Below are 26,335 nucleotides of genomic sequence, written 5' to 3'. Positions count from 1 at the left end.
TGGGCCATTTATTTTATCATAATATAAAATCCAGTTGTCATCTTAGCTGCATATTTGTCTTCAAGAGTAAGCAAATGAATTCTTAACATTTCATCTCAAGCTGCTCTTAGGGCATTATATTTGAGTAATAGACCTGATATTGCATCAGAATAATGTTGCAAATGAAAGCATTTAAGATTCTTGAATGTAAACGGAGTAGAAACCCAATGCCATTTAAAAGTATAGTATGTAATAGACAAGAAGAAAGGGATAAAATGATTTTTGGTCCAATTAAACGGAATAAAATGGGAAGGGATAAAAGTCATTAAGAAATCAAGTATGCCTTAATTGCAATGATAAGGAAGTCAATGCAATAGATTTGAATTTAAACACAAGTTTAGTGAACTTCCAGATTACTGTTTGAGTTCAACAGAAAGAAGAAAAAGATTTTGCATTCTGCAGAGTAAATTTGCAAGCAGGCTGTCTTGCTAGTATTGAAATAAACGTGTTTTTAAAGCTTGTTTTGTTGGATTATGTCAGAAGCAGACCTGTGCTTCTTGAGGGAAGATGAGCTTCCTCTTGGGCTCATCAGAATGAAGCTCTCACTGTCCTGCCCTTCAGAGGTTGGGGTGGTCGGTTGTTCTGCTTGATGTGGACTTCTCTATCGCCTTCAGCATTTGCCTGCAGACAGCGGAACTGCGCCAGCTTGGGGGAATGATAACATGTTTAGAGAAGCAAAAGCTATTGATGTCACACGGAACACTTTTTTTTTCCCTAATATGATTGATGCAATGTTATTTAGAAAATCAGGTTGAAGACTGCAATGGTTTCACTGATGGAAAGGGAGGAAGCCAACAGTTCTTCCACATGTCTTTGCACCAAGCATTTGGCTTAAATTATCGATGACTGACTGGATTAGCATTCCAGCTTTCTCACACTTGGGTAAGAGACTTCCCTGCTTGGCGCCTCCATTTCCATATGGCACTATTTCATTGTGTTTTGGTGAAGGCTAAATGGCTCAACACAGATAAGGTTCTTAGAATGACGTTTGGCATGTAGCTTAATACCAACAGGTCACACTGCAGGTTTGCTGTGAGACTTGACTGACAGAATGTATGTAAGGCACCTGATGAAAAGAGCTGCTCCATCAATGACAGTTTTTATCATAATTATAAAAAATAGTTAATGAGATATTTTACAGAATATTGAAGAGCTTAAGCTTTAAAAAAGAATGAATAACCAACGTCAACAATCAAGGTATGCCACTCGAGAGTCACAGGTCCCCGAAGAGGTTGGATTTTTCCTTTTTAAGGTGAAAAGAAGAGCAGGAATTCTGAATCTCTACATAGAGGAAAAAAAGTGCTTATAAATACACTCTACTTTTTGACTATTAAATAGACCTGATGTCACTAATAAATCTTTTCAGTTGAAAGGAAAAGGGAACTCTCCAAAATTGAATGGCAGTAATAATTGCTCTCAGTATGAATTGAACTGATATTCCTGCTTTGCACTTCCAATTCCCGCACGTGCCCCTCTGACACTCTACCTGTTCCGAGCTCGCACTGATGGTCTCTTTAAAGATGATCCAGGTGACACTCTCGTGAAGAGGAGGGTGAGTCAGTGAACCAGAGTAGGCCCAGTAATCCAGGGATGGAGGCAGGAGGACAGAGGGGTCGAAATTTGTGAATGGAGCTTTCTTGTTCTGAAAGAAAAAGATAAGCGATGTATCATTATGCCCTGATGTAAAATATTTACATCATTGCATATATGACATACATATTATTTGGTAGATAGGTCTTAGCAAAGAATTTAATCAATGTTTCTACTATATAGTATTGCATGATTGGTATGTTTGTGGTGGCTCAGCTGCCCATTAATGCAGGAGACACAGGTTTGATCCCTGGGTGGGGAAGATCCCCTGGAGAGGGACATGGCAACCCACTCCAGTATTTTTGCTGAAGAATCCCATGGATGGAGGAGCCTGGTGAGCTACAATCCATGGGGTCACAAAGAATCGGATACCACTTAGTGACTAAACAACAACATGTTTGTAGATATAAACAATAAAAGTAACAGATGACTGAACATACGCTACACTAGAATTGTGACTGATCTATCTTCTTCCTTCTTCATTTGGCTAAGTGTAAGCAAAGGTTAAACATTTGTTTATCATCTATATTCTTTATTCTTATTTCTTTACTGATTGGTCATGTTGGTATATAAAAATAAAATGATATTCATATGTTAATATTTTATGTAGTCGACTTTATTAAAACTTGTGAATTAATTATGTTTATTTTGTAGTTTTCCAGGTGGTTGTTAATGATCATATCCTCTACACTTAAGGCAAAGGCATCCCACTCCAGTGTTCTTGCCTGGAGAATCCCAGGGATGGCAGAGCCTGGTGGTCTGCTGTCTGTGGGGTCGCACAGAGTCGGACACGATTGAAGTGACTTAGCAGCACACTTGATGATAGCTTTGTCTCTGTTTTTCTAATATTTATCCTAATATGTACTCATTTCTTTCCTTATTTAACTACATTGAATGGACAATCATTGGAATGTTCATCTGTGGTGGTCACAATTGACACCCTGGTCTTATTCTTGATTGAAATGAAAATGCTTCAAATATTTCACTACTAAGTTTGAAGCTTGTTTCAAATTTCTATTTGATATTCTTTCTTAAGTTCGGTTTAAATTTTAGAGGAATATTTTTCTTTCTGTCTTTTACTCTTCAGGAATGGACATTGAATTTTAATCAAACATTTTTTCAAGCATCTAACAAGTGAAATTTGCTAACGTAATGAATTATATTGACAGATAGTTTAATAATGAATCATCTTTGCATGCTTTTGGTAAATTCTACTAGTTTGAAAGCATGACTCTTTTAACATACTGTTGAATATGATTTTCTGTAATCTATTTTAATATTTCTTTTAGCTACAGTGCTAAGTAAGATTGGCCTATGATATCCTTTTTGTGGTGTTCTTACCCAGTTTGTGCATTAGGTTTCATTAAATTAAATTGAAATAAAGGTTTTTTTGGTCCCCTAATCTAGGCAGTTTAGTTCAAAGTGGCATGATAGTTTATTAAAAGTTGTGTAACATTTCCCCACAAAGTGGTCTGGGCCTAGGGTTTCTTTTACTAGGTACATTTTTTTTAAACTATTCTTTTCGACTTCTTTTTATATTATTGGTCTATTTAGACTTTCAACATATTTTGAGTCAGTTTCTCTACGTTTTCCGAGACATTCATCTGTGTGATCTAGATTTTCGAATTTGCTCAGGTAGTGGGGTACCGCTGACCCTTGAGCAATGTAGGGGTTGGGGTGCTGGCCTCTTGAGCAGTTAGAAATCCGCACATAAGTTTATGGTCGTCCCTCATAATCGTGGTTGTGCCTCAGCAGGTGCATTTAAGGGACCATCGTGTGGTGCTAGAGCAAGCATTTATCCAAAAATAGCCCGCAGGTCACTGGACCTGCGCCGTCCAAACCCATGCTGCTCTAGGGCCCACTGTACAAACTTCTCTCTTTTAAAACCTTCTAATGCGTCTTTAGTTATGACCCATTTCCTTATTTGTAATAATCTGTTGTATTTCTATTTTCCCCCCAGCATTAAACGTGCCAAAAGTGTCTTTTTTGGTTGTTTTTTCCCCAAAGAATTAGTTTTTCACTTTATTGAAAAAATTTTACCTGTATTTGTTCATTTTCTTTCTTATTTTATTAATGTTTTATTTCATCTTAATCATTTCTTTCTACTTTCTTTTCATTTATCATCTTTTACATTCTTGAGTGCTTATTTATCTTTAAACATTCTCACTTTATAAAAGTGTAATTTTTTTGGACTCAACATGAACTAGATTTATTTTATATAAAGGTATGATAGTTCTACAAACTGTGAATGACAATGGCAAATCTCTGACAATGATTTAACTCTTTATTATCAAAACGGTGAAGCTAAGGTTAAATATATCAGAACAACCCATCTTTTTCTAAGCTGACAGTGGGCATCATAATTATGATGTATGAAAAGGCTATGAAAACTATTCTTCTACAGGCTTCATCTTGCTAAAATAGATAAGCGGTAACTATGAAAAACGAAACTAAAATAAATCACTGCTCAGAGACCTCAGAAACCAGGAACGTGTAAGCAGCACCTTCATTTTCGGATTGGTGGTTTTGCTCAGGACTTCCTACTCCTCACATCAAATATCCAATTAAATGATTTCTGAGATTCTGTAGATTCTTGTTCTCTGATTTAAACTAACTTAATGAGTCTATTTACCTTATTTTTAACTGCTTTTAGGGCATCAAGTACTTTCTGAAGGTTTGGGTTGGCCTGACCCACCTGGAGATTAAAAAAATAAAGTGTGAGATAAAAATGGTTACCAAGTAAAATCCTATTTAGTTACTTTAAAAAAAATTAAAACCAGTAACTGAAGAAAAGATATGCAAGTCAAAATACAGGAATTTAGCACAACTAAAATACAAAAGCAAACCTCTTTGGTCTGTTCTATTAATTCTAATCAGTAAAATGAATGGTATGTTACAAGTCTTCAATAAAGATTCACTAGAATTACTATAATTCCAAAAGTTAGTCACCCAAATATCCTGAATTTAATAGTAACTTCCCTATAGGACTTTTCAGGGACTCTCCTACAGAAGATTTGAATCTTCCATATTAAATATCAGTTCAACTTTCTTTATGGGAAAAAAGTCCTCTTCATATTTTTTTCTGATGAAAATTAAATTGATAAACTCCTGCCTCTGTGATGTACAAAGTTTAGAAGAAAAGTGAAAGGTGAGCTGAAAAATAAAAAAATTAGTGCCCCCATCAACACCTTCCCATTTCATCTCTGCCTGAAATGTATTTCTCTCTTCAAGAGGGGAAAGTCCAGCGGAACAACCATATACCAGAGACCTGCTTGCTCACCTGTGCAGTCGCTAGGAGACGGGCACACTTCAAAAAAGAGAGACGCAAACGTCCCGCTGCTCTATTTCACCCTAGTTTGCGGTCTGATTGGTAAGGAATAATTTTAGCAGAGCTCCGAGACGCTCTACGACTCACCTTCACCAAAACGCCAATCAATGCCAAACCATCAGCCTGCGAGGCGGCATCAGTGAAGCTGGGGTACTTGGCAGAATTCCAGTGAACTAAATGAAGCTAAAAAACATAGCGGGATGGAGCAGTTATTCACACCACAGCGAAGGGAAAAAGCAGGTTAGACCTTAACATGTTGATATATACAGATACATCTTGGCTTGGGTAGACAAAACTTGTGTGACCCTTTATCCAGGGCATGGGAAGGGCTATGTTTGCACTCTTAAGAAGGGTTTTCTTAAGAACATAGAGTTGAAGGGAGTGGGCACGTTGCAAATCCTGGAACCAGTAAGTAGAACTTCTTTTTTCCACAATATCATAACTATTCAATATTACTTCTTAAATCAAAACAAAAAAACCAAACACCTCTCTCTGTTTGGTGTGAGAAGATCAACTATTTCTGGCTAACTAGTTTGGACACAAAAACTGAAATAATTTTCTAACTTGAGGTACCTGGTAACTTTGTGAGAAGGGGCTCCTGAGACGTCTGGAGTGGTGGCCAAGGGCAGGTTCTCCTGAGCAGATCCAGACACCTTTCAAACCAACATCCCCTGCCTACGTTCTCTGTGAAACTCTAGCCCTGTATATCCAACCAAATGTGTGTGCACGTCTTCCTGATGCTTTCTTGATATCTCCACATGGATGCCTGATATGCATCTCAAACTTAACACAGCTAAACTAGGACTCTTAGCTTTCTCTTTTCCAGACTCGTTTCATTTTCCTGCTTTAGGAAAAGGCATCACCTTCCATCTGACTGCTCAACCGAAAACTGCAGCCTTTATTCATTCTTACTCTTCTCCACTGGTTGGCATCCATCCTTCCGCGCAGTGCATAGATGTTACCCTTGCACTTAGTCCACAGCTTTAAGTCTTTGCATAACTGCTGATTTTCCTCTAGAAAGTCAAGTCAAAATGGCAGGATTTTGACTTGAATTATGGCTGAACTCAAATGCTACTCCTGAAAAAGTCTTTTTCTGACCACCTAATGTCAAGTGATCACCGGGTCGCTTGGATGACTCTAAACCAAAGCAGTCCTTTCCCCGCCACCCACATGTCTCCTCTCTGTCTCTGCTCTGTCTTTCTCCCCACCACTCCCTTCTCCTGGTCTCCCTCCCACCCTCCCTCCTACCCTTTCTCATACGCTGAACTTAGTGACTAGTGCCTGTCACCTCCAGCCTGGATTAACTTCACTTCTCTCAAATTAGATAAGAGATTCATCGATTCAGATTTCTTCAGTTCAGTTCAGTTCAGTTGCTCAGTCCTGTCCGACTGTGTGAGACCCCATGAACCACAGCAGGCCAGGCCTCCCTGTCCATCACCCACTACTGGATTTCTTAGATACAACCAAATATCCTCCCCAGACGTAATACTATTACTTATTTAGACTTTCAGCCAATTTGATTTCAGTCCACTTTCAATTTTATGAAAAATAAATAGGAAAAAACAAAACATGTAATAGATTTCTGTACCATTGAAAGTTCCTAGCCTGGCTTTCTAGTGTAACATAAAGTAAGTTTTAGTTGAATACTCTTGCCAAGTCTTCTCTCAAAATGAATACTACACATATACTCTGTACCTAACAATCCCTCTTACAAAAATGCCCTACACAATTGCTTTCACCAGTGTGTAAGATATTTCTACAAATGTATTTATTGCCCATTTTTTTTGGTAAAGAACAAAAAACAACAGCAGAATGAAATGCGAAAGGCATTGCAATTGTTCCTATGTAGGAGTTAGTTAATAAATTCTAACATATGCATACATGGAAATACCATACAGACCTTAGGAATTCCTACTGACTTGGAAAAATGATCATGATCATTGGTAAATGAAAAAAAAAAAAAAAAGATTGTTGCAAAATTATGTGTATTACAGATTCATTGTACAAGAGTAAAACAAAAAAAGCCAACCAGTCTGTATTGGTACAAACTTATTGAATAGTCATGCATACAAAGAACAAAAGTTTTTTGTTTTCAGTCTCTATACCCTCTGTTGAGAATTTGATGCACATTTTCTTGATTTTACTGTGGATATACAGGCAGAATGTCTTGAACTGAATCACAGACTTCCATGTGGAGGCAAGTCAAGAGGCCAGAGGGTAGTGGCCTGCTGCCAGGGAGCCCCAAACCCTCGTCTAGAGTATGCTGCTCGTTGTGATGACTCCTGAGGTTAAACTGGCCCTCTTAGTCGAATCTTAATGGAGTGCCTCGGCCTGGCTACACCTCTGCTGCGGGTGTGTGCACACTCTAACCTTTAAATGAGAAGAGAATGATGGTGTGTTCCCCCTGGGGCTCAGAGCATTAAAAGGACAGCAGCAACTCCCCTTGAGGTTAGCCTGACGTCAGGCAGCAGTTTCTGAGACACTCTGAAATGTAAGCGGATTCTGAGGCCCAGGAGTTTGACTGCAAATTCTCCTGCCTCCCTCACGTGAAAAAATTTCCCCTATTGGCAAATGCAGTGTGTCACTGTTTAAGTTTAAATGAGCCTAGGAGTTCTTCACAGGCCCCAAAATGCTCATTCCTTTGGGCCATTGAAATTGTGTCTTAAGTGATAAGGGGTGGTTCCCTGGTGGTTCAGACAGGTAAAGAATCCTCCTGCAATGCAAGAGACCCTGGTTTGATCCCTGGGTGGGGAAGATCCCTTAGAGAAGGGATAGGCTATCCACTCCAGTAGTCTTGCCAGGAGAATCCCATGGACAGAGGAGCCTGGCGGGCTAGAGTCCATGGGGTCACAACGCGTTGGACATGGCTGAGCAACTAACACACATCCACATGTTATAAGGGTGCTACCTCTGGGAGGACTCTGTGTAGCTCTCCCTCACTTACTAAGCTACATTACCTCTGCAGAAAATTTGGCTCCATCCACTAAGTGCTCAGAGCCACAGTCATCTGTGACGCCCCAGTGAAAATGGAACTGCCGCAGCCTGTAGCTTTCAGACAGAGGACCCCCTTTCAGCACTGGAAGAAAAAGGAAACTGGTATTAGTGTTACAATCATGAGCTCCAGCTTGTCTTTGCATTTACTACAAATTAACATTAAATTGGGGCGAGTAGAAACGAAAATAACCAATAGTCCAAAGTTTCCGTCTTGTTGGTTTTTCCCCATGTCCACAATGATGGGTTTCAGATGTGCGGAGCACCTTCAGATGGTGCGTGAGTTCCATGGTTCTCAGCACATGGGCTATAATTTTATCTTTTCCTGTTTTCAGGAAAACATATTGGAAGATGAGTGAATTCTAGGATTAGAGGTCTTTCCTTGAATCTGCTTTAGTTTATAAGTTCATTCATTCTTTCAACAGACAGTAATGGACAGCATGCATTAAGATATCTAGCAATTTATTTTTAGTAACAAATCACTCTGCACATATCTTGTAACTGATCAAGATACAACAAGGTATTCTGACAGCGTTACTGAGAATCCCTAGCCAGGGACCAAAAGAAAGTTCCAGCAGGAGGGTAGGGTCACTTTTAAAATTCTAACACTGAAGGATCATTTTGCTTTAGAGAGTCTATCCAACCATATGAGTAATAAAACACACGTAGTACCAGACCTAATCCAATATTAACAAAGGACGTAGCCCCAAGATGTCTAAAACTTAGGCTCAGAACCTCGTAGGAAAGTGCTATGACTAACTTTGCCTTTTGACAGTAGAGCTGATTTATGAAATTGCCATTTAGTAAATTATTCAGTAAACAGTTTTGAGAATTTTCCTGTGAGTGAGGAAGTATGCTAGATTCTGGGAGATGAAGATAATTCAGTTACTATGATCTAATAGGGAGAGGGGAAGCTAGATAAAAATACTTATGCACAGAATGATTCCATGCAAGATACACCCAAGACCAGTTTTTTTTGTTTGTGTTTTTTTTTTTTTTTTGGTACTGGTACCCAAGCACTTCATGAGCTGGTGATGGACAGGGAGGCCTGGCATGCTACGATTCATGGGGTTGCAAAGAGTTGGACACGACTGAGCCAGTGAACTCAACTGAACTGAAGCACTTCATTGTTATGGAGCCATTTTCCTGGCCACAAAAAATAAATATACTCTTCATCTGCATTTCTTCCCTAATGCACTCCTCCAACCTCATCTCAGTTAGAAAATATTTGCCTTTTCAGTTTTTACATTCATGATGATTCATAGACTTTTGTGAAAAAGAACTGTTTATTCAGAGGGTGTAAAGTTAGCATAAAGATATTGGAAACCAGAAGAGATGGAATAGAGTCACTGAGAAGGAGAAGGACTGAAAAAAGACCGAGCTGGGAGTCCCCAGAATCATCTTTAACACTTGGAAATATTTTAAAACTTCAAGACACCTCAGTAGATGGCATCAATACTACCCATGTGCACCCACTGAACATGGGTGTTCGTGTTTCTGAAAGCCCTACTGTTTACATTTCCCCAGTAAAGTCAAAGACAAAAATTAGAAGGATCTTTTGGCTCACCTGATCTATTATCACTGTCCTCAAAGTTTACATGAAAGGAATGTCCCACGTTGACGATTTCTTTGGCTGTGGCTGGATTGTAGGAGACACTGAGGGGTTTTAGAGAGGGATCATGCTTGGTTTCACTGGTTTTAATGTCGATAGGAGATTGGTTATTTCCATTTGCGATGGGGTACAGCTTGCCCCAGTGTTCAGGACCTACCAGGACAAACGCGATTACAATCAAAACTGATCTAATGCTTGAGTCCAAGTTTTAGGAATATAATTTTACTAGATTAGGATTTATTCAGGTATCTCAAATGGTATTCTGGTTAGCTTAATGGAAATCCAAGGTTTGAGAATGCCCCTTTTCTATGCTACAGTGGCAAATAGTGTCTTTGTCAACAGAAGTCACATAGTCTATGGGATCAGACTATACATATTTTGCTGTTCGCAATAGACCTGTCTATACATAGGGAGGGAGAGAGGCTGAGAGGGAGAGAGGAGAACAGAGGCAGAATACATTTTGTAGACAATCATGGGCCCTAAGGACAACTGTTGAGAATGCATGAAAAGCTGGTATAAGTCAAAGGCACTTCAAACCATTAATCTATGACTTTACCATTATTTTAAGGGCTCAATATCTCTTTTCCTGGAAAAGGGAAGAAGCTGTTATTTGATCTACATGAGGAGAAGAATGCTTACCGTTTTCACCATCATATCCCCAGTCAGGACTTGCCATGATCTTCTACTTAGTTTTCTTTTCCTGAACAAAGAGAATACCTGGAATAACTGACTGTAACTGAGTGTGCGATAGACAACTGAAACCACAGTTCGCAGGGTTTTTATAGAAAGTCTCTGCCCTTGTGCATGTGTGTTAGTCACTCAGCCCACTATTTCATCATCCTTATCTATCAGGAAGTATATGCATGTTAAAAAAAAAGATACTGTTTATAAAAGCTCACAAAGGTAAGGTCAATTCCAATTGCTTTATTCTCTTCTATTGTTAAAGAGAAATATCAAAATCTTAGCTTCTGCAAAACCAAGCCCTGTTATTCTCATGTTAGTAGAAGATATGGCTGAGTTATCACACATGATGCTTTGAATTTCTAGTTAAAAAGGACTGTGCATTTGAGATTCCCAGCTTTTACCCTTGATGGACATTTAAGCAATACTAGCAACAGGAATTGAGTGAGGAGAATAATTTGCATATTTACAGGCAGATCAGAACCAGTATCATGATATTAATTTAAAATCAGATAAGAGAACCACTAATCATTTGTAAGCAGAGACATTACTTTGCCAACAAAGGTCCTTCTAGTCAAGGCTATGGTTTTTCCTGTGGTCATGTATGCATATGAGAGTTGGACTGTGAAGAAGGCTGAGCACCAAAGAATTGATGCTTTTGAACTGTGGTGTTGGAGAAGACTCTTGAGAGTCCCTTGGACTGCAAGGAGATCCAACAAGTCCATCCTAAAGGAGATCAGCCCTGGGATTTCTTTGGAAGGAATGATGCTAAAGCTGAAACTCCAGTACTTTGGCCACCTCATGAGAAGAGTTGACTCATTGGAAAAGACTCTGATGCTGGGAGGGATTGGGGGCAGGAGGAGATGGGGACAGCAGAGGATGAGATGGCTGGATGGCATCACTGACTCGATGGACTTGAGTTTGAGTGAACTCTGGGAGTTGGTGATGGACAGGGAGGCCTGGCTTCTGCAATTCATGGGGTCGCAAAAAGTCTGACACGACTGAGCGACTGAACTGAACTGAGTCATTTGTAATACATTGGGTTTGCAGTTTGTAGTATATTGTAAAGTCTTAGGGAAAAACGCAAGCTTTTTGGCCAACTCAATATATTATTGATGACAGTACATTTCAAAGACATACAAGGTGAGAGTTAAGTTCCCCGTTTTTGAGCAGTATTGGAATTCACAAATGGAGATTTGTTTTATGTGTGAGCACCGTCGTGTCCAACTCTTTGCAACCCCCTGAACTGTAGCCCGCCAGGCTCCTCTGTATGGAATTCTTCCAGGCAAGAATACTGGAGTGGGTGGCCATTTCTAACTCCAGGGGATCTTCCTGGCCCAGGGGTTGAACCTGTGTCTCTTGCATCTTCTACATTGGCAGGTGGATTCTTTACCACTGCTGCTGCTGCTAAGTCACTTCAGCTCTGTCGGACTCTGTGCGATCCCACAGACAGCATCCCCCAGGCTCCTCTGTCCCTGGGATTCTCCAGGCAAGAACACTGGAGAGAGTTGCCAGTTCCTTCTCCCTAGAGCCACCATAAATGGAGAACATTTTATTAAGACTGAAATTACATACAGTGCAATACTTTTTTACACATCAAATATTCAAATAGAAGCCTTTCTTTAGTATAGTTCTATACAATCTATAGGAAAAAACCCCCAAACAAATATGCCTGCTAATGCAGGAGATTAAGGGTCATGAGGGTTCGATCCCCATGTTGGGAAGATCCCCTGGAGGAGGAAACGGCTACCCACTCCAGTCTTCTTGCCTGGAAAAATTCCACGGACAGAGGAACCTCATGGACTACAGCCCATGGGGTCCCAAAGAGTGAGGCATGACTGAGCGCTCACATACGCATACGATTTATAGGGCATTTTCATATTATTTTACCATCAACACCATATATAAAAATCCTATACAATGAGTTATCATTTTGCAGCCGAGAGAAGTTGAGGGGTTCACCACAACCAGGGAGAAGCCAAGACTCCAGCCTCCACGTCTAGTTGCTTTCTTTGCCTCCATCTCCGCTGAAGGCCCCGCTGGCCAAGCCAGGAGGTGGCTGATCCCCAGTTTCCCGTCTCCGCCCACGATCCTCTTAAGTCCAGCTGAAGCCTGCACTGAGGTGAGACTTGCCAGCTGTTGAGTGATGAGAAGATTCACAGGACTTGTCAAGGAGGCAAAGAAGAGTGATGAACGTGTGTCAGATCTTGGCTAGGTCTGCATTTCCAAGGCTCTAAATGTGCTCAGAGGAAACGCAACCTCAAAAAAGACGCCTTCATAGTAACACTTTCCATGCCTGGGAGTCGTGCCTGCTTCCATATCCGCGTACTGTGAGCTCCCTGGGCTTTCTGAAGGAAGTGGCTCTGTCACAGCTCTTAGCCAGGCTCATCAGAGCCACGCTTTCTGCCCCTTTGGGTGCTGACAGCCCGCCGGCTCAGACGTAGAATGGGAAGACACCTGAGTTTCCATTCCTCACTTTAGTAAGTGGAAAGAATGATTACGTAAAGGGAACTTTTAAAAGATACCATTTATTGAGGGTCCAGGATATCTCAAATGCTATGCTAAAAGCTTATAAGCAGCAAATAATTAATTCTCACAATAACCCAATCAGGCATCAACATTTGTATTCCACACACGAAGAAACTGAAGACAACATCCCAGGGTTATAAATGCGTGTAAGGGGATGTGTACATTGGGTCAGGCGAGGGTTTAAACCTAGATCTGTTTGTTTCCAATGCTTGTCTTCTTCCTTGACTTTCCATTGTCAACAAATACCCATTAATCTCCACCTGATTCTGTTTGCAGAAGGACTGACTTGGTGGATCCAGACTAGTCTGTCTCAAGATGACCAACAGTCAGTGTTGACCCTTCAGATCAGATCAGATCAGATCAGTCGCTCAGTCATGTCCGACTCTGTGTGACCCCATGAATCGCAGCACGCCAGGCCTCCCTGTCCATCACCAACTCCCGGAGTTCACTCAGACTCACGTCCATTGAGTCAGTGATGCCATCCAGCCATCTCATCCTCTGCTGTCCCCATCTCCTCCTGCCCCCAATCCCTCCCAGCATCAGAGTCTTTTCCAATGAGTCAACTCTTTGCATGAGGTGGCCAAAGTACTGGAGTTTCAGCTTTAGCATCATTCCTTCCAAAGAAATCCCAGGGCTGATCTCCTTTAGGATGGACTTGTTGGATCTCCTTGCAGTCCAAGGGATTCTCAAGAGTCTTCTCCAACACCACAGTTCAAAAGCATCAATTCTTTGGTGCTCAGCCTTCTTCACAGTCCAACTCTCATATGCATACATGACCACAGGAAAAACCATAGCCTTGACTAGACAGACCTTTGTTGGCAAAGTAATATTTCTGTTTTTGAATATGCTATCTAGGTTGGTCATAACTTTCCTTCCTAGGAGTAAGCATCTTTTAATTTCATGGCTGCAGACACCACCTGCAGTGATTTTGGAGCCCAAAAAAATAAAGTCTGACACTGTTTCCACTCTTTCTCCATCTATTTCCCATGAAGTGATGAGACTGGATGCCATGATCTTCGTTTTCTGAATGTTGAGCTTTAAGCCAACTTTTTCACTCTCCACTTTCACTTTCATCAAGAGGCTTTTGAGTTCCTCTTCACTTTCTGCCATAAGGCTGGTGTCATCTGCATATCTGAGGTTATTGATATTTCTCCCGGCAATCTTGATTCCAGCTTGTGTTTCTTCCAGTCCAGCGTTTCTCATGATGTACTCTGCATAGAAGTTAAATAAACAGGGTGACAATATACAGCCTTGACATACTCCTTTTCCTATTTGGAACCAGTCTGTTGTTCCATGTCCAGTTCTAACTGTTGCTTCCTGACCTGCCTACAGATTTCTCAAGAGGCAGATCAGGTGGTCTGGTATTCCCATCTCTTTCAGAATTTTCCACAGTTTATTGTGATCCACACAGTCAAAGGCTTTGGCATAGTCAATAAAGCAGAAATAGTTGTTTTTCTGGAACTCTCTTGCTTTTTCCACAATCCAGCAGATGTTGGCAATTTGATCTCTAGTTCCTCTGCCTTTTCTAAAACCAGCTTGAACATCAGGAAGTTCACGGTTTACATATTGCTGAAGCCTGGCTTGGAGAATTTTGAGCATTACTTTACTAGCATGTGAGATGAGTGCAGTTGTGCGGTAGTTTGAGCATTCTTTGGCATTGCCTTTCTTTGGGATTGGAATGAAAACTGACCTTTTCCAGTCCTGTGGCCACTGCTGAGTTTTCCAAATTTGCTGGCATATTGAGTGCAGCACTTTCACAGCATCATCTTTCAGGATTTGGAATAGCTCAACTGGAATTCCATCACCTCCACTAGCTTTGTTCATAGTGATGCTTTCTAAGGCCCACTTGACTTTACATTCCAGGATGTCTGGCTCTAGGTGAGTGATCACACCATCGTGATTATCTGGGTCATGAAGATCTTTTTTGTACAGTTCTATGTATTCTCGCCACCTCTTCTTAATATCTTCTGCTTCTGTTAGGTCCCTACCATTTCTGTCCTTTATCGAGCCCGTCTTTACATGAAATGTTCCTTTGGTATCTCTGATTTTCTTGAAGAGATCTCTAGTCTTTCCCATTCTGTTGTTTTCCTCTATTTCTTTGCATTGATCGCTGAAGAAGGCTTTCTTATCTCTTCTTGCTATTTTTTGGAACTCTTAAGGTGTTGACCCTTAGGTTACTTTATTTTAGATTTAGAGTCTCAGGTTGCCCAGAAGCTCATAGAGGGATAGAAATAGGCTATGCTTTGTCAGTTATTGCTCTTATTTCTTCGTTCAGTTGCTAAGTTGTGTCTAGTTAAGATGCCTGCTGACTGATACTTCGTTAAAAGTAAGTTTAAGTTGAACTACGATATTAATCAACCTATTTGAGAAGAGATAACTCCCTTTTTATTTCATGATTACATGACAATTCATCACATGAATGTTTAACACTCATATAGGAATGGTAATTTGTTTAAAGTTTAGGCACAAAATTGGCTTGAATCCTAACCATTATGACCCTTTATTCCATTATGTAGCTAGGGTGTGTTTGTTTACGACTGCAAGCAGAAAGCTATATAGAGAAAGATGTACAATTTAATGAGCATCTGTGGTTTATGTCCTGACACGCCTCTCATTTACTTTCATCAGTTTTTCTGCTTACAAACGTCACCTTTCACCTTAATATCGGTACTAAATCCAAATGGCTCCCTTTGTGTTCCTTCCACTTTCACATGTAGTGTCTTCACAGGACATTTTTCTAAGCCTATAATCTTTGGACTGCTCTTGCATACCAAAGAGTTTAGTCTACACTGAACTCTGCTCTTCTGATTTAAACAGTTTATTCCTTAAAAACCATCAAGGATGCAAGCACATATGTAGAAGGTTTCCCAAGCCCTGTTAGAATATTCCAAAGAAATCCATAGGTACTTGGAACTGAAGCAGGAGCAGGTAAGCTGATGGAAAAACATATATATTTTTAAAAGTACTGTAAAACTGCATAAATCAATTTTGATAGAGTATTGGTTAATTGATAACATTTAGAAGTATCAAGCTATATGTCAAGAAAATGGAGAAAATAGGAATAAAATATTGTAGTATTTTAAATAAAAAATTTTAAATGTTGAAAGAATGATGTGCAGAATGTTTAATTTTAACAATTACATTGGTTTAATTTTCAAATTTGATGAAAATGTATTAATTGGCTGGGGGAGAGGGAAGAAAGATTGCTTTCTTAACCTTCTAAAATGGGAATTTTATAAGTCAAATATTTACTGAAAAAAACTTAAAGCTAAAATGTTGATATTATCTTTACTCTTAAACCATATGCCCTAATTTTATCTCTTGACCATTCTTGCAGCAAACACACAAACAAAAAGAACTATAAAGAGGCTAAAAGATTTACTGTGGTTCCTAAGATGGCTGGATGGCATCACCGACTCAGTGGACATGAGTTTGGGTGGACTCCGGGAGTTGGTGACGGACAGGGAGGCCTGGCCTGCTGAGGTTCATGGGGTGGCAAAGAGTCAGACATGACTGAGCATCTGAACACAAAGATTTACTGTGATTAAGGTCAGCTAGTTCACGATGCACACACTTAGGAGTATTGCAATAGGCTAGAAAAAAAACTATGGGTCACTGAATAAGATTAAAAACGATGATGTAATTCAGTTCTCACAGTAGACTTGGGGTTAGGTTAGTCTCACTCCACTTTTAAAGAGGAATGACTGAGGCTCAGAACATTCCAGTGGACAAGGCAGGATTTGAATCTAAAACCCCAAAACACATCCTCTTCCCTATTTTATCACATGATCGTCTTTAACAGGCTGTCCATAGAAGGTTTGCTTTAAACTTTCTGAGTGCCGAAGAACTGAAACTACTTAGGCCACCTCATGCGAAGAGTTGACTCATTGGAAAAGACTCTGATGCTGGGAGGGATTGGGGGCAGGAGGAGAAGGGGACGACAGAGGATGAGATGGCTGGATGGCATCACTGACTCCATGGACATGAGTCTGAGTGAACTCCGGGAGTTGGTGATGGACAGGGAGGCCTGGTATACTGCGATTCATGGGGTCGCAAAGAGTCGGACATGACTGAGCGACTGAACTGAACTGAACTGAACTGAACTGAATAGCTGATGACATTTATTTATTGAGTAGCATCAATTAACTTTACCGAAGATAATTTTAGGGCCCTAAAATGTAGAGACATTTTCTCAGTGTTTCACAAAATTTGAAAACCAGTTAAGGCGACTCTATATTTTAAAGTCTTAATGTTTCTTATCTGAGTTTTTTTCTCCTAGTCTCTTAAATGAACATTTTCCTCTGATTCCTACTTTCATATTTTAAAATTGACAACATGAACTATTATGAGGGCAAGTAAATTATGATGAGTTCCAAGTTTAAATTTATAATTAAAAATAGTTCTTTGGTAGAGAAGGAACTAAGAATGGGAAAGAATGATGTCTCATTATGGTAGAAATCCATTAAATGCCACTGAAGAGAAATTCCAAAAGACAGTAGCAGTTCTATAATGCTTAGTGTTCCATAGGATACGTGGATTTCCTGGGACCCATATTTTCCCTAAAATAAGGAAATATACATAGTGAAAATCAAGTGTCATGTTTATTAAATTGGCATAACTCTCACATCGCTTCTTAATTTCCCAGCTTCTCCAGAATTGATATTGTTTAGGGTGACAAGAGGAAGCTTAATTCTAGCAGAGAAGTGGGACATGGAAAATGGTAATATTAGCTCAGACATTTCTGCAGTAAGACAATTGGAAATTCTGCTGAATCAGTTTAAATGGCTGGATTATTTCTTCCAAACTGGTCTTCCTCTCCCCTTGTAACCAGCTGTTTTACCAGCTTCATCCTTTCCAATGAAAGTCCATGTCCACCCCTACCACGCTTGTTCCCATTTTAGGACTTTGCACTTGCTCTCCCCTCTGTCTGGATTTCTCTGTATCCAGGTCTTTCCACAGGCTCAGATATCACCTTCTCAGAGACAGGTTTCCTGACCTCCAAACTGAACATATTGCCCAGCTCTCAGTCACTCTATTACTTCCTTCCATCTTAGTTCTTTCATTACATTTGTTGCATCTTGATATTATTCATTCTTTTCCATTCTGAAATTTATTTGTTTACTTGCTTAATACCTATAACCATCTCTATAGTGACACCTTGATAACAATGGGCTATGTTATTGTTTTTTTATCTCCCTATGTTAACTTTAATTATAACATGCCTGGTAAATAGTGGTGTTCAATAAACAGTTTAGAGACAACTAGTAAGTGATCATTTTGAACTTTAATTATTGTATTTTTATAAAGACTTGGAAGAATAGAACCCTCATCGGGAACTGCTGCTGCTACTGCTAAGTCGCTTCAGTCGTGTCGACCCCATAGACGGCAGCCCACCAGGCTCCCCCCTCCCTGGGTTTCTTCAGGCAAGAACACTGGAGTGGGCTGCCATTTCCTTCTCCAATGCATGAAAGGGAAAAGTGAAAGTGAAGTCGCTCAGTTGTGTCCGACCTCTAGCGACCCCATGGACTGCAGCCCACCAGGCTCCTCCATCCATGGGATTCTCCAGGCAAGAGAACTGGAGTGGGGTGCCATTGCCTTCTCCATCATCAGGAACTATGCCCACCCAAATGCACTGGTCTGAACTCAGGTGTGAATGAGCTTTGCTGGAGGTAAACTCATGTTCATATTTGGAACTCAGAAAACAGAGCTTTCCCTTTTCACTTCTATTAATGGAGGAATGAAGTGACCCGTCTGTGTCTGTCAGTCACTGCTGGGGGAGTGAGAACGTTGGTCTGTATAAGTGTCAAATTTTTTGATACATTGTAAGTGTCAAAACTTAACTCCTGAAATGTGGTTTGAAGTTTTGACATACAAATTTCATAAATCCATGACTCTTAAAGAAAAACTTTTAACTTGATATTTCCTGCATTGGAACATTTTATTTTTATTTTTAGGGGCAGTTTTAAAATTCACTAATGAATATTTTTCTAATAACCAAGTCAACCAAAGTGACTATTTTAATCCACAGCATAGAGGCTCTGGTTTCTTACAATTTCTTGCTTTTGAAAACATTACATTTTAAATATGTCTAGTTGATTGTTATACATGTTAAAAATCATTGATTGGAAAGATATATCCTGAATACACTGAAAATATAGGCTTATGCACTTTAAAGCTAATTGTTGAGCCTCTTCTACTAGATGAATGGGTAAGCAGGTTGAGCAGGTTAAGTGTGTTATCCTTGTTTATTTTTAAAACAGACAAAATAATATTTATGTCTTATCTCCTATAATGTTTAGGGAATTAATGAACTCCTCTATAGCAGATGACATAGTTAAACAGTATTTTTCATCTAAAAAGAAAATAGTATGTATAATGCTTTACAAACCTTAAAATACTGCACAAATGTAAATGATTAACTTCAGCCTCAAAAAAGTTTGATTTTTAACTCTCAGGTAAATACATAATATAAATACATGAAATTAAGTAAAATAATTCAAGTGATTGCATGTGGCCTGAAATTCAAAAAGTTGTGTAACAGAAATCTGCTTGCTACAGATTAAAGTAAATCCCACATGTAAACACAAAAGGAGATAAGTTCTCAAACTTAAATATTAAGGGGGTGAAAGTCAGTCACATCAATTGCCTTGTAATATCTTTCATGCAAACTTTGTTGGGGTCCATCTACCAAAAAGTTATTTGAAGAGCTAAAAACATTTTTTCCTGACTTCCCAAATAATTCTGTTAGCTCTCAAACCATTTTTATCAAAGGCTAGATTTCTAAAACAAGTTTGCAACTGAATATGTCCTCTCTTGATCCTGGGGTTTGTAACATGCAGGCTGTAGATCACTGGCTTTGGAGTCACGGACACTTGAGTGAAAATGCACGTGCACGTCTCATCACGTCCCTTACTTTTGGGAGATGACCCGAGCCAGTCTGGACTGCTAACAAACTTCAAGCTCTTTCAGGGGCGTTGCATTAGTGGTATTGCATTAGTGGTATTGTAGGAGGAGGCAATGGCACCCCACTCCAGTGTTCTTGCCTGGAGAATCCCAGTGATGGGGGAGCCTGGTGGGCTGCCGTCTATGGGGTCGCTCGGAGTCAGACACGACTGAAGCAACTGAGCAGCAGCAGCAGCATTAGTGATATTGCAGCCTTTTCAGATGCATCTGGGGGCTATAGGAATCAGCCTTCACAATCTAACTAACGAAAGATATGCTTCAATGAAAACATCTCTGATCAAATACATTTAGACACTTTTGCAAACATTCTTTTAAGAGAAATGTCATCTTCCTGACATGCCTTCCACCTTTAGGAAGAATACAAATATTAGCAGCCACTGAAAGAAATATTTACTTTTTTACTAGCTTTTAATCTCTCTAAGATTTTAAAAATCCTTTGAGCCTTTTACTAGTTCCTGACTTCATAAAAGAAAACCTTTTTTCAATTCTTTTCTTTTTTTATCTATTGGGTCAACATGCTAACAACAACAGAGTGATAGCTTGCTCTGCAGGGGATTTTGAATCGAGTGTTCAAGTCAGGTCCATGATTAAGTGAAGACAAGCCTAATAACCAAATGCCTTTTAGTAGTGGAAATATCCACGGCTGCATGCCGGAGGCTGCCATTTTAATTTACTGTTAACTGATCCTTGTCTTCCTGAGGCTACCAAAGACTGGCAAGACCACCACCTGAAATATCGGGGTGCAGAGGGACTTGGAGTGCTCGGAGAACGCACGTTGCCGGGATTCTGCTTATTGATCTTAAGCGAGCGAAAGCAGCCACCTAATGGGGACGAAGCCATTCTATTAACACGATGCTCCCGAGGGCTCTAAAGACTGTCATTTGCTTCACGGCTGTTTCAGTCATTAGCATTAACTAAAACTTGTCTATCCCAATTTCTCTGAATCATTGCATTATTTATTTTGAACTGGTTTAATGATAGTACTCTCTTGAAGGTTTTTCTTTTTGTATCAGGATTAGAGATACAGGCACATAGCTGATGCACAGTAAAACACAGGTGTGATTTTCTCCACTGAGTGTACTGCTGATAATGGGAAACTGCGTGGACTGTGGTTAACTTGCACAGGAGAGTTAAAAGCCCGCGACACTCTTTCAGTGCCCACACTTCCAACGTGTCTTTGGATAAACCAAGCTCCGCATGACTTCAACTCCCTGTTTCCAGTGTAGCTGGTAAACATATTTCTACATTCACGCAAAAGTCTACTTTATTTCTTCTAGTCCTAAGGGTGAAGGATCAGAGCACAGGATGGACCTTAATATATCCTCCTCTCTTCTATTCCTAGGGCTAAAAGAAGAAAAAGAAAATTTACATTAGAATCCCTACAACAGGATTTCAGAAAAGATTCTTGTCCTTTGCGCTAAAGGCCAAATAGCAAGATTTTAATGAAAGTCCCTTCAGGTCTTGTCTCCTATATTCAGATTATTTGTTTAGTTGTTATTATTTAAATTTCTGTTTAGTTGCTGTTATTTAAATTTCTCAGTTGTGTCTGACTCTTTGCGACACCATGGACTGTAATCCTCCAGGCTCTTCTGTCCATGGGATTCTCTAGGCAAGAATCCTGGAGTAGGGTACCTTTTCCTCCTCCAGGGGATCTTCCCAACCCAGGGATCAAACCCGTGTCTCTTACATATCCTCCATTGGCAGGCAGATTCTTTCCCACTAGTGCCGCCTGGAAAGCCCTTAGGCAAATGAGAGCTACCTAAATACGGAACTTACATTAAGCTGATCTCTAAGAAGGACTTGGCCCTAAGTGAAGGCTTTTAAGGACTCTTAAGCATCTCTGATAAAATGCTCCTCCTTTAGCAATGACTCCACGGCAAGAGTGCTCAGGGTCCTTGCCTGCGGTTTCTTATGGATCCTTTTTGGGACCAGAAAATGTTGGAGAGGTTAGCCAAGCAGCAGTTCTCAACTGTGACTTGAAAGGCCTTGGGTTTCAAAAGGTCATGGTTGAGAGTGAAAAGGCGATGACTGCATTCCCTTATACCTCATTTACCTGGGCGGTGGCGGAGCTGCTTAATATGCAATACTTGGGGAGTGAGTTAACAGTCCTAAATCGTTGAAGACTGCCCGGGGCTGTGCCTTTGACTACTTGGGAAAGTTCCACATAACCTTTGTGCAGCTGCCTGATGATTACAAAATGAGGGGATGACATGTTGGCTAGCGCCTTAGTTTTCCATCATCACCTGGGAGGCAGCCGGAACCAGTCTGGTGAGAAAGAACTCCAGGAAAAACCTCCCCAGCTTCATGTCAATAATGCTTTTGAAATGGACCCCACAGAGTCCAAAGGAGTCCTTAAGGGCCCCAGTGGCTGAGAACCAAGCTCCACTTAGCATGAAGTCATGTGCGTGGACCTCCTAGAACAAACAGGGCTGATTTTACACAGTGATTAGATCTAAGAAGATGAATTCCTTCTGTTGCCGATTTCAGGGGGTGCTAGCTGGCTGGGTTTAGGTGTGACATTCTTACGAAGTGGTCTGTTGTTCCTCTTGTTCCAGGCTCCAAGAGTGCTCAGATCTCTGTCGGCAGAGTTGGACAGGATTCCACTGTGCAGTTGCTCACAGCTGGTTCCAGCTGTTGCTGCATGTTTTGACCCTGTTTTTTGGTGAAGATTGTGTTTCCAGTCCTTCCTCTCCCCGCTTACAATCCTACACAAACAGTGTCGTGTGGTTTGCTGGGGAAGCTGATAGTATTCGTAAAGGCCAGTGGCTCCTTCCAAAGGCACACCGACTGTTCACATAAAGTTACTTCTGCAAATAAAGCTGTTTACTTTGGTTGCCATCTCTTTAAAAGAATCACTTTAAAATGAGAGGTGGCAAATAAAACTTTGCTGAAGGATTCAAGTCCTTAGAACACAAAGTTGGAATGATGAGGAAGAAAGGAATGATCATCTAACAGCAGCTAGACGTCATGAAGCTTGAAGAAAAGATAGGGTGCCTTTTATTAGATCAAATACTAGCAGCAGCGTTCTGGCATGGAGAACATGCCTTCTGCATGAGATGCGTATGACGTCCACTCAGAAAGCAGCTCAGCGGGGAGAGCAACGCCAACCGTAATAGACGTGACCTTTCAGTGCGTTGACCGTCGGCATCACGGGAGGGTAATCCTAGATCACCCATGTTTCCATTTGGATGGAGCAAAGACTGACAGGGCAGGTGTCCTGCCTCAAGCAACAGATTTATGGCCTGCTCTCGGTCTCCTTCCCGCTTGCCTCTTTCAAAGTGAGCTGGAAAGTCCAGCTCTTTCCATTCCCTCTGCAGAGAACCGAGAGGTGAGGCAGCATTATATTATTTTTGTCAGGCTCCTGTTGAGCCAGTGCAAAGATGGATGATAAACGGAGGACCTGAGAGATTTTTAAGTCTACTAGACTTAGGAGGATTAAAATACAGCTACGGACAAGCCTTGAATTGCAGTGTCCACACAAAGCAAAATTGAGCCCAGCTTAATCCCCTCATCACAAAATGAACAAAGCGTAAGAAAAATGGTACCACGGCAGTCGGGCACCAAGACTTCTGGTTGTTGCAATGAGCTGTGGGTTGAGTGTGTGACTCACCGTTGCACCCACACTGCCGTTGAGGTCAGCAGCCTGCCTCCTTAGCCATCAAGGCTGCCCCCAGATCATTTCAACCCAACTTTTGGGGAAGGACAACGCAAGTTTGCAGGGATTTCCATGACCTGTTGCTTCTTAGAGTATAAAACTGGGCGGGACAGCCCTGAGTGAGGGAGGGGAGGAAATCTTATCCACTCTGTGTTACAAGCAGCAGGTACAGAACCCTGACCTTTCTCATTTTCCTCAGGGGGAAAAGTGCTTAAACTAGTCCAGTTCATTCAGTTCAGTCGCTCAGTCATGTCTGACTCTTTGCAACCCCATGGACTGCAGCACGCCAGGCCTCCCCGTCCATCACCATCTCCCAGAGTATGCGCCAACTCATGTCCATTGAGTCAGTGATGCCATTCACCTATCTCATCCTCTGTAGTTGCCTTCTCCCGCTTTCAATCTTTCCCAGCAACAGGGTCTTTTCCAATGAGTCCTCTTTTCGCATCAGGTGGCCAAAATATTGGAGCTTCAGCATCAGTCCTTCCAATGAACGCCCAGAACTGGTCTCCTTTAGGATGGACTGGTTGCATCTCCTTGCAGTGCAAGGCAGTCTCAAGAGTCTTCTCCAGTCCAGTGGGAATGCTATAGCTCCATTCTGGCATAAACACGTATGAGCCTGTCTTTTCTGGAAGCTGAACTCTGTTCTACATGCCCAGCTTGAACGTCAAGCCAACACTTGCACCCCAGCTTCAGTTCCATCGGGTGCCAGCCTCAGTGGCTTTGGCCTCTGCACCTCAGCCCCCATCCCCGTGGTGCACCCTGCCCTTGCTCTTGTCCGGGGCAGCCCGTCACAGACCTAAGGCTGCCTGCCGAGACCTGTGGGCCTGCTCTGACCACCCCGCCCACCAGCCTTGCCCAGCCTCCTGTTCAGGACCCTCTCATTCTGCCCTGGCTCAGATGACCACTTAGGCCAGGGGCTGAGAGCTCTGGCCAGAGAAGAATACTGTCCGGGACTGAAGCAGCAGAGAGGGTAGGCTGGCATGAGCCAGAAACAAAGGCCAGCGCGTGCTCTTCAGGGATGGAAGATGAGGGGAAACACCTGTCCTAAATGGGAATGGGAGAAAGCAAGGAAAACATGGGACATTAACTGTGTGCCGCGCGAATGACTGACACAGGCTGTGAACTGTACCTCCGCTGACTTGGCACCTGTGTCTCGAGTCTCTCACACATTGTGAAAAATCACTCGGGGGTATGTTGACTTATGACTATAAGTTTCTCGGTGGATAATAAGTTCATGTGGTTCTAAACTTAAAGGTACAAAAGGGTACAAAATTAAAGAAAAAAATCCCCCTCAATCATCGCAGAGAAAACCACAGTTATCAATTTTTCTCATACTTTTCTAGTTGATAAATACACATGAAAAAAAACTGAAGATTTTCTCTTTCAAAGAATACAGTTAGCATACTCTGTATACATTTTTTGCCTTCACCTCCCCGCCTTGGCATGTTATTAATTTTTAAAATTAATTTTTTTTTCTCGGACAAATAACCACAAACTTCTCTTGACATCAAGTACAGCTAATACCTAGAAACCACAGAATGAAGTGGCTTTATAGAAAGCAAGAAAATAAGGCATGTTAGAAAATTTTCTCAATTCCTCTTTGGGTGTGAGAAGAAGATAAGAAAAAAATACTTCCACTTTGTAAAAGCTTTGTGGACGATAGGATCACTCACAAATATAACAGATTCCTGGTTGCTCATCTGAAACTCTTGGGGCCACGTGTGCTTCAGAGTTTAGAACTTTCAGCCCTTACAGGAGCACTACAGGGCAGGTACTATATGCATCATGACCTAATGGGGCACTAAGGAGGTGGAAGAGCACCCTGTCATTTCACATTTTACTATTTGTATAACACAATGTAAGACTAGTCATAATAAGTGGCATAAGCAAGGAGTATAATTAGCTTCATATCAGTTCAGGTCAAGTTTTGTTCACAAATGAGTTCAGTCCAAGTCAGGTCAGATTTTTGCAGGAAAGTTTTTGGTTTGCAGAAAGTTTTGGATGTCAGGGTTGGGAGCAAGCCAAGGTGGATCTGTATTTCCCTCTCCTGCGTGAAGTGGGTCAGCATAATGGCAATGTGGGTGGTAGAAACACCATCAGCTCTAGACTCAGGAGTCTGATTATCTGCTCTTCCACTCAACCCTGAGATGAGACTGTGGACGTTTCTTGACCTCTGACAGTCTGTATCCCCACCTGGAAAAAGAGGAAAAGAATTCCTACCTTGCAGAATTGAAGGGAGGGCTAATATTATTATGCTTCAAGTGTCTGCTATCTGCTAAGCAAAGTAGGATGATTGACCCCTCTATCAATGTTCGTGGCAGGTGGTGTCTAAAGATAAAGAATTAAAGTCTTTTTCTTTTTTCCCCATGAAGAATTTTGAAAGTAGCAGGAGAGAGAGGTAGGAATTTTGTATAAGAATCTCTGGAGAGTTTTTAAGGAAACAGACTCCCAAGTCTCCTTTCTGGGTTTTAAAATGAGGGAAACCTGTTGAGGTATTCAAGGCAGTGCTGACCAAGACTCAGAGTCCAGGAAGCTCCAAGGAGCTTTGAAAGTGAAACCTCCGGAAAGCGGATGCCCCAACCAGCCTGCAGGACTGCAGCAGTCTGGACTCATCAAGAATCGGACTTGGGAACCTGTCCCACGCCAGGCATTTGTGGTCATCCTTTCAGACTGGGACTATCTTAATTCATTTATGTATTTGCTTACCCAATATTTGTGAATGCTGAATAATCATAGTTCTATCAGATTGCATCACTGACTCCATGGACATGAGTTTGGGCAAACTCCAGGAGCTGGTGATGGACAGAGAGGCCTGGGCTGCTGCGGTCCATGGGGTCCCAGAGACCAGGACACACCTGAGCGACTGAACTGAACTGAACTGACTGATGAAATTTTTCAAGAAACATTGGGACATGACCCTATTTTCATGGGAATTATAGCTTATTGG

General features: G+C 41.2%; 1 protein-coding gene and 1 long non-coding RNA gene across 2 annotated transcripts; one reads left to right on the top strand and one right to left on the bottom strand.

Annotated features, from left to right (window-relative positions):
• On the bottom strand, window positions 1–10,335 carry LOC129627346 (carbonic anhydrase 1). Its single transcript, XM_055546899.1, has 7 exons — window positions 10,200–10,335; window positions 9,516–9,713; window positions 7,915–8,033; window positions 5,045–5,140; window positions 4,262–4,324; window positions 1,526–1,681; window positions 1–684 (listed from the first exon to the last, which is right to left on the bottom strand). The coding sequence occupies exons 1-7, from the start codon at window positions 10,234–10,236 to the stop codon at window positions 568–570; spliced, it is 786 nt and encodes a 261-aa protein (XP_055402874.1). The 5' UTR covers window positions 10,237–10,335; the 3' UTR covers window positions 1–567.
• Window positions 5,027–22,577, top strand: LOC129627347 (uncharacterized). Its single transcript, XR_008702573.1, has 3 exons — window positions 5,027–5,197; window positions 18,078–18,439; window positions 22,289–22,577. It is a non-coding gene; the product is annotated as an uncharacterized LOC129627347 (long non-coding RNA).
• Window positions 22,578–26,335: the final 3,758 nt, after the last annotated feature.

The sequence above is a fragment of the Bubalus kerabau genome, chromosome 14 (assembly GCF_029407905.1).
Source record: "Bubalus kerabau isolate K-KA32 ecotype Philippines breed swamp buffalo chromosome 14, PCC_UOA_SB_1v2, whole genome shotgun sequence".
Taxonomy (NCBI): Eukaryota; Metazoa; Chordata; class Mammalia; order Artiodactyla; family Bovidae; genus Bubalus; species Bubalus kerabau.
The sequence above is the reverse complement of the archived record's forward strand: the minus strand, read 5'-3'. Positions and strand labels throughout refer to the sequence as shown.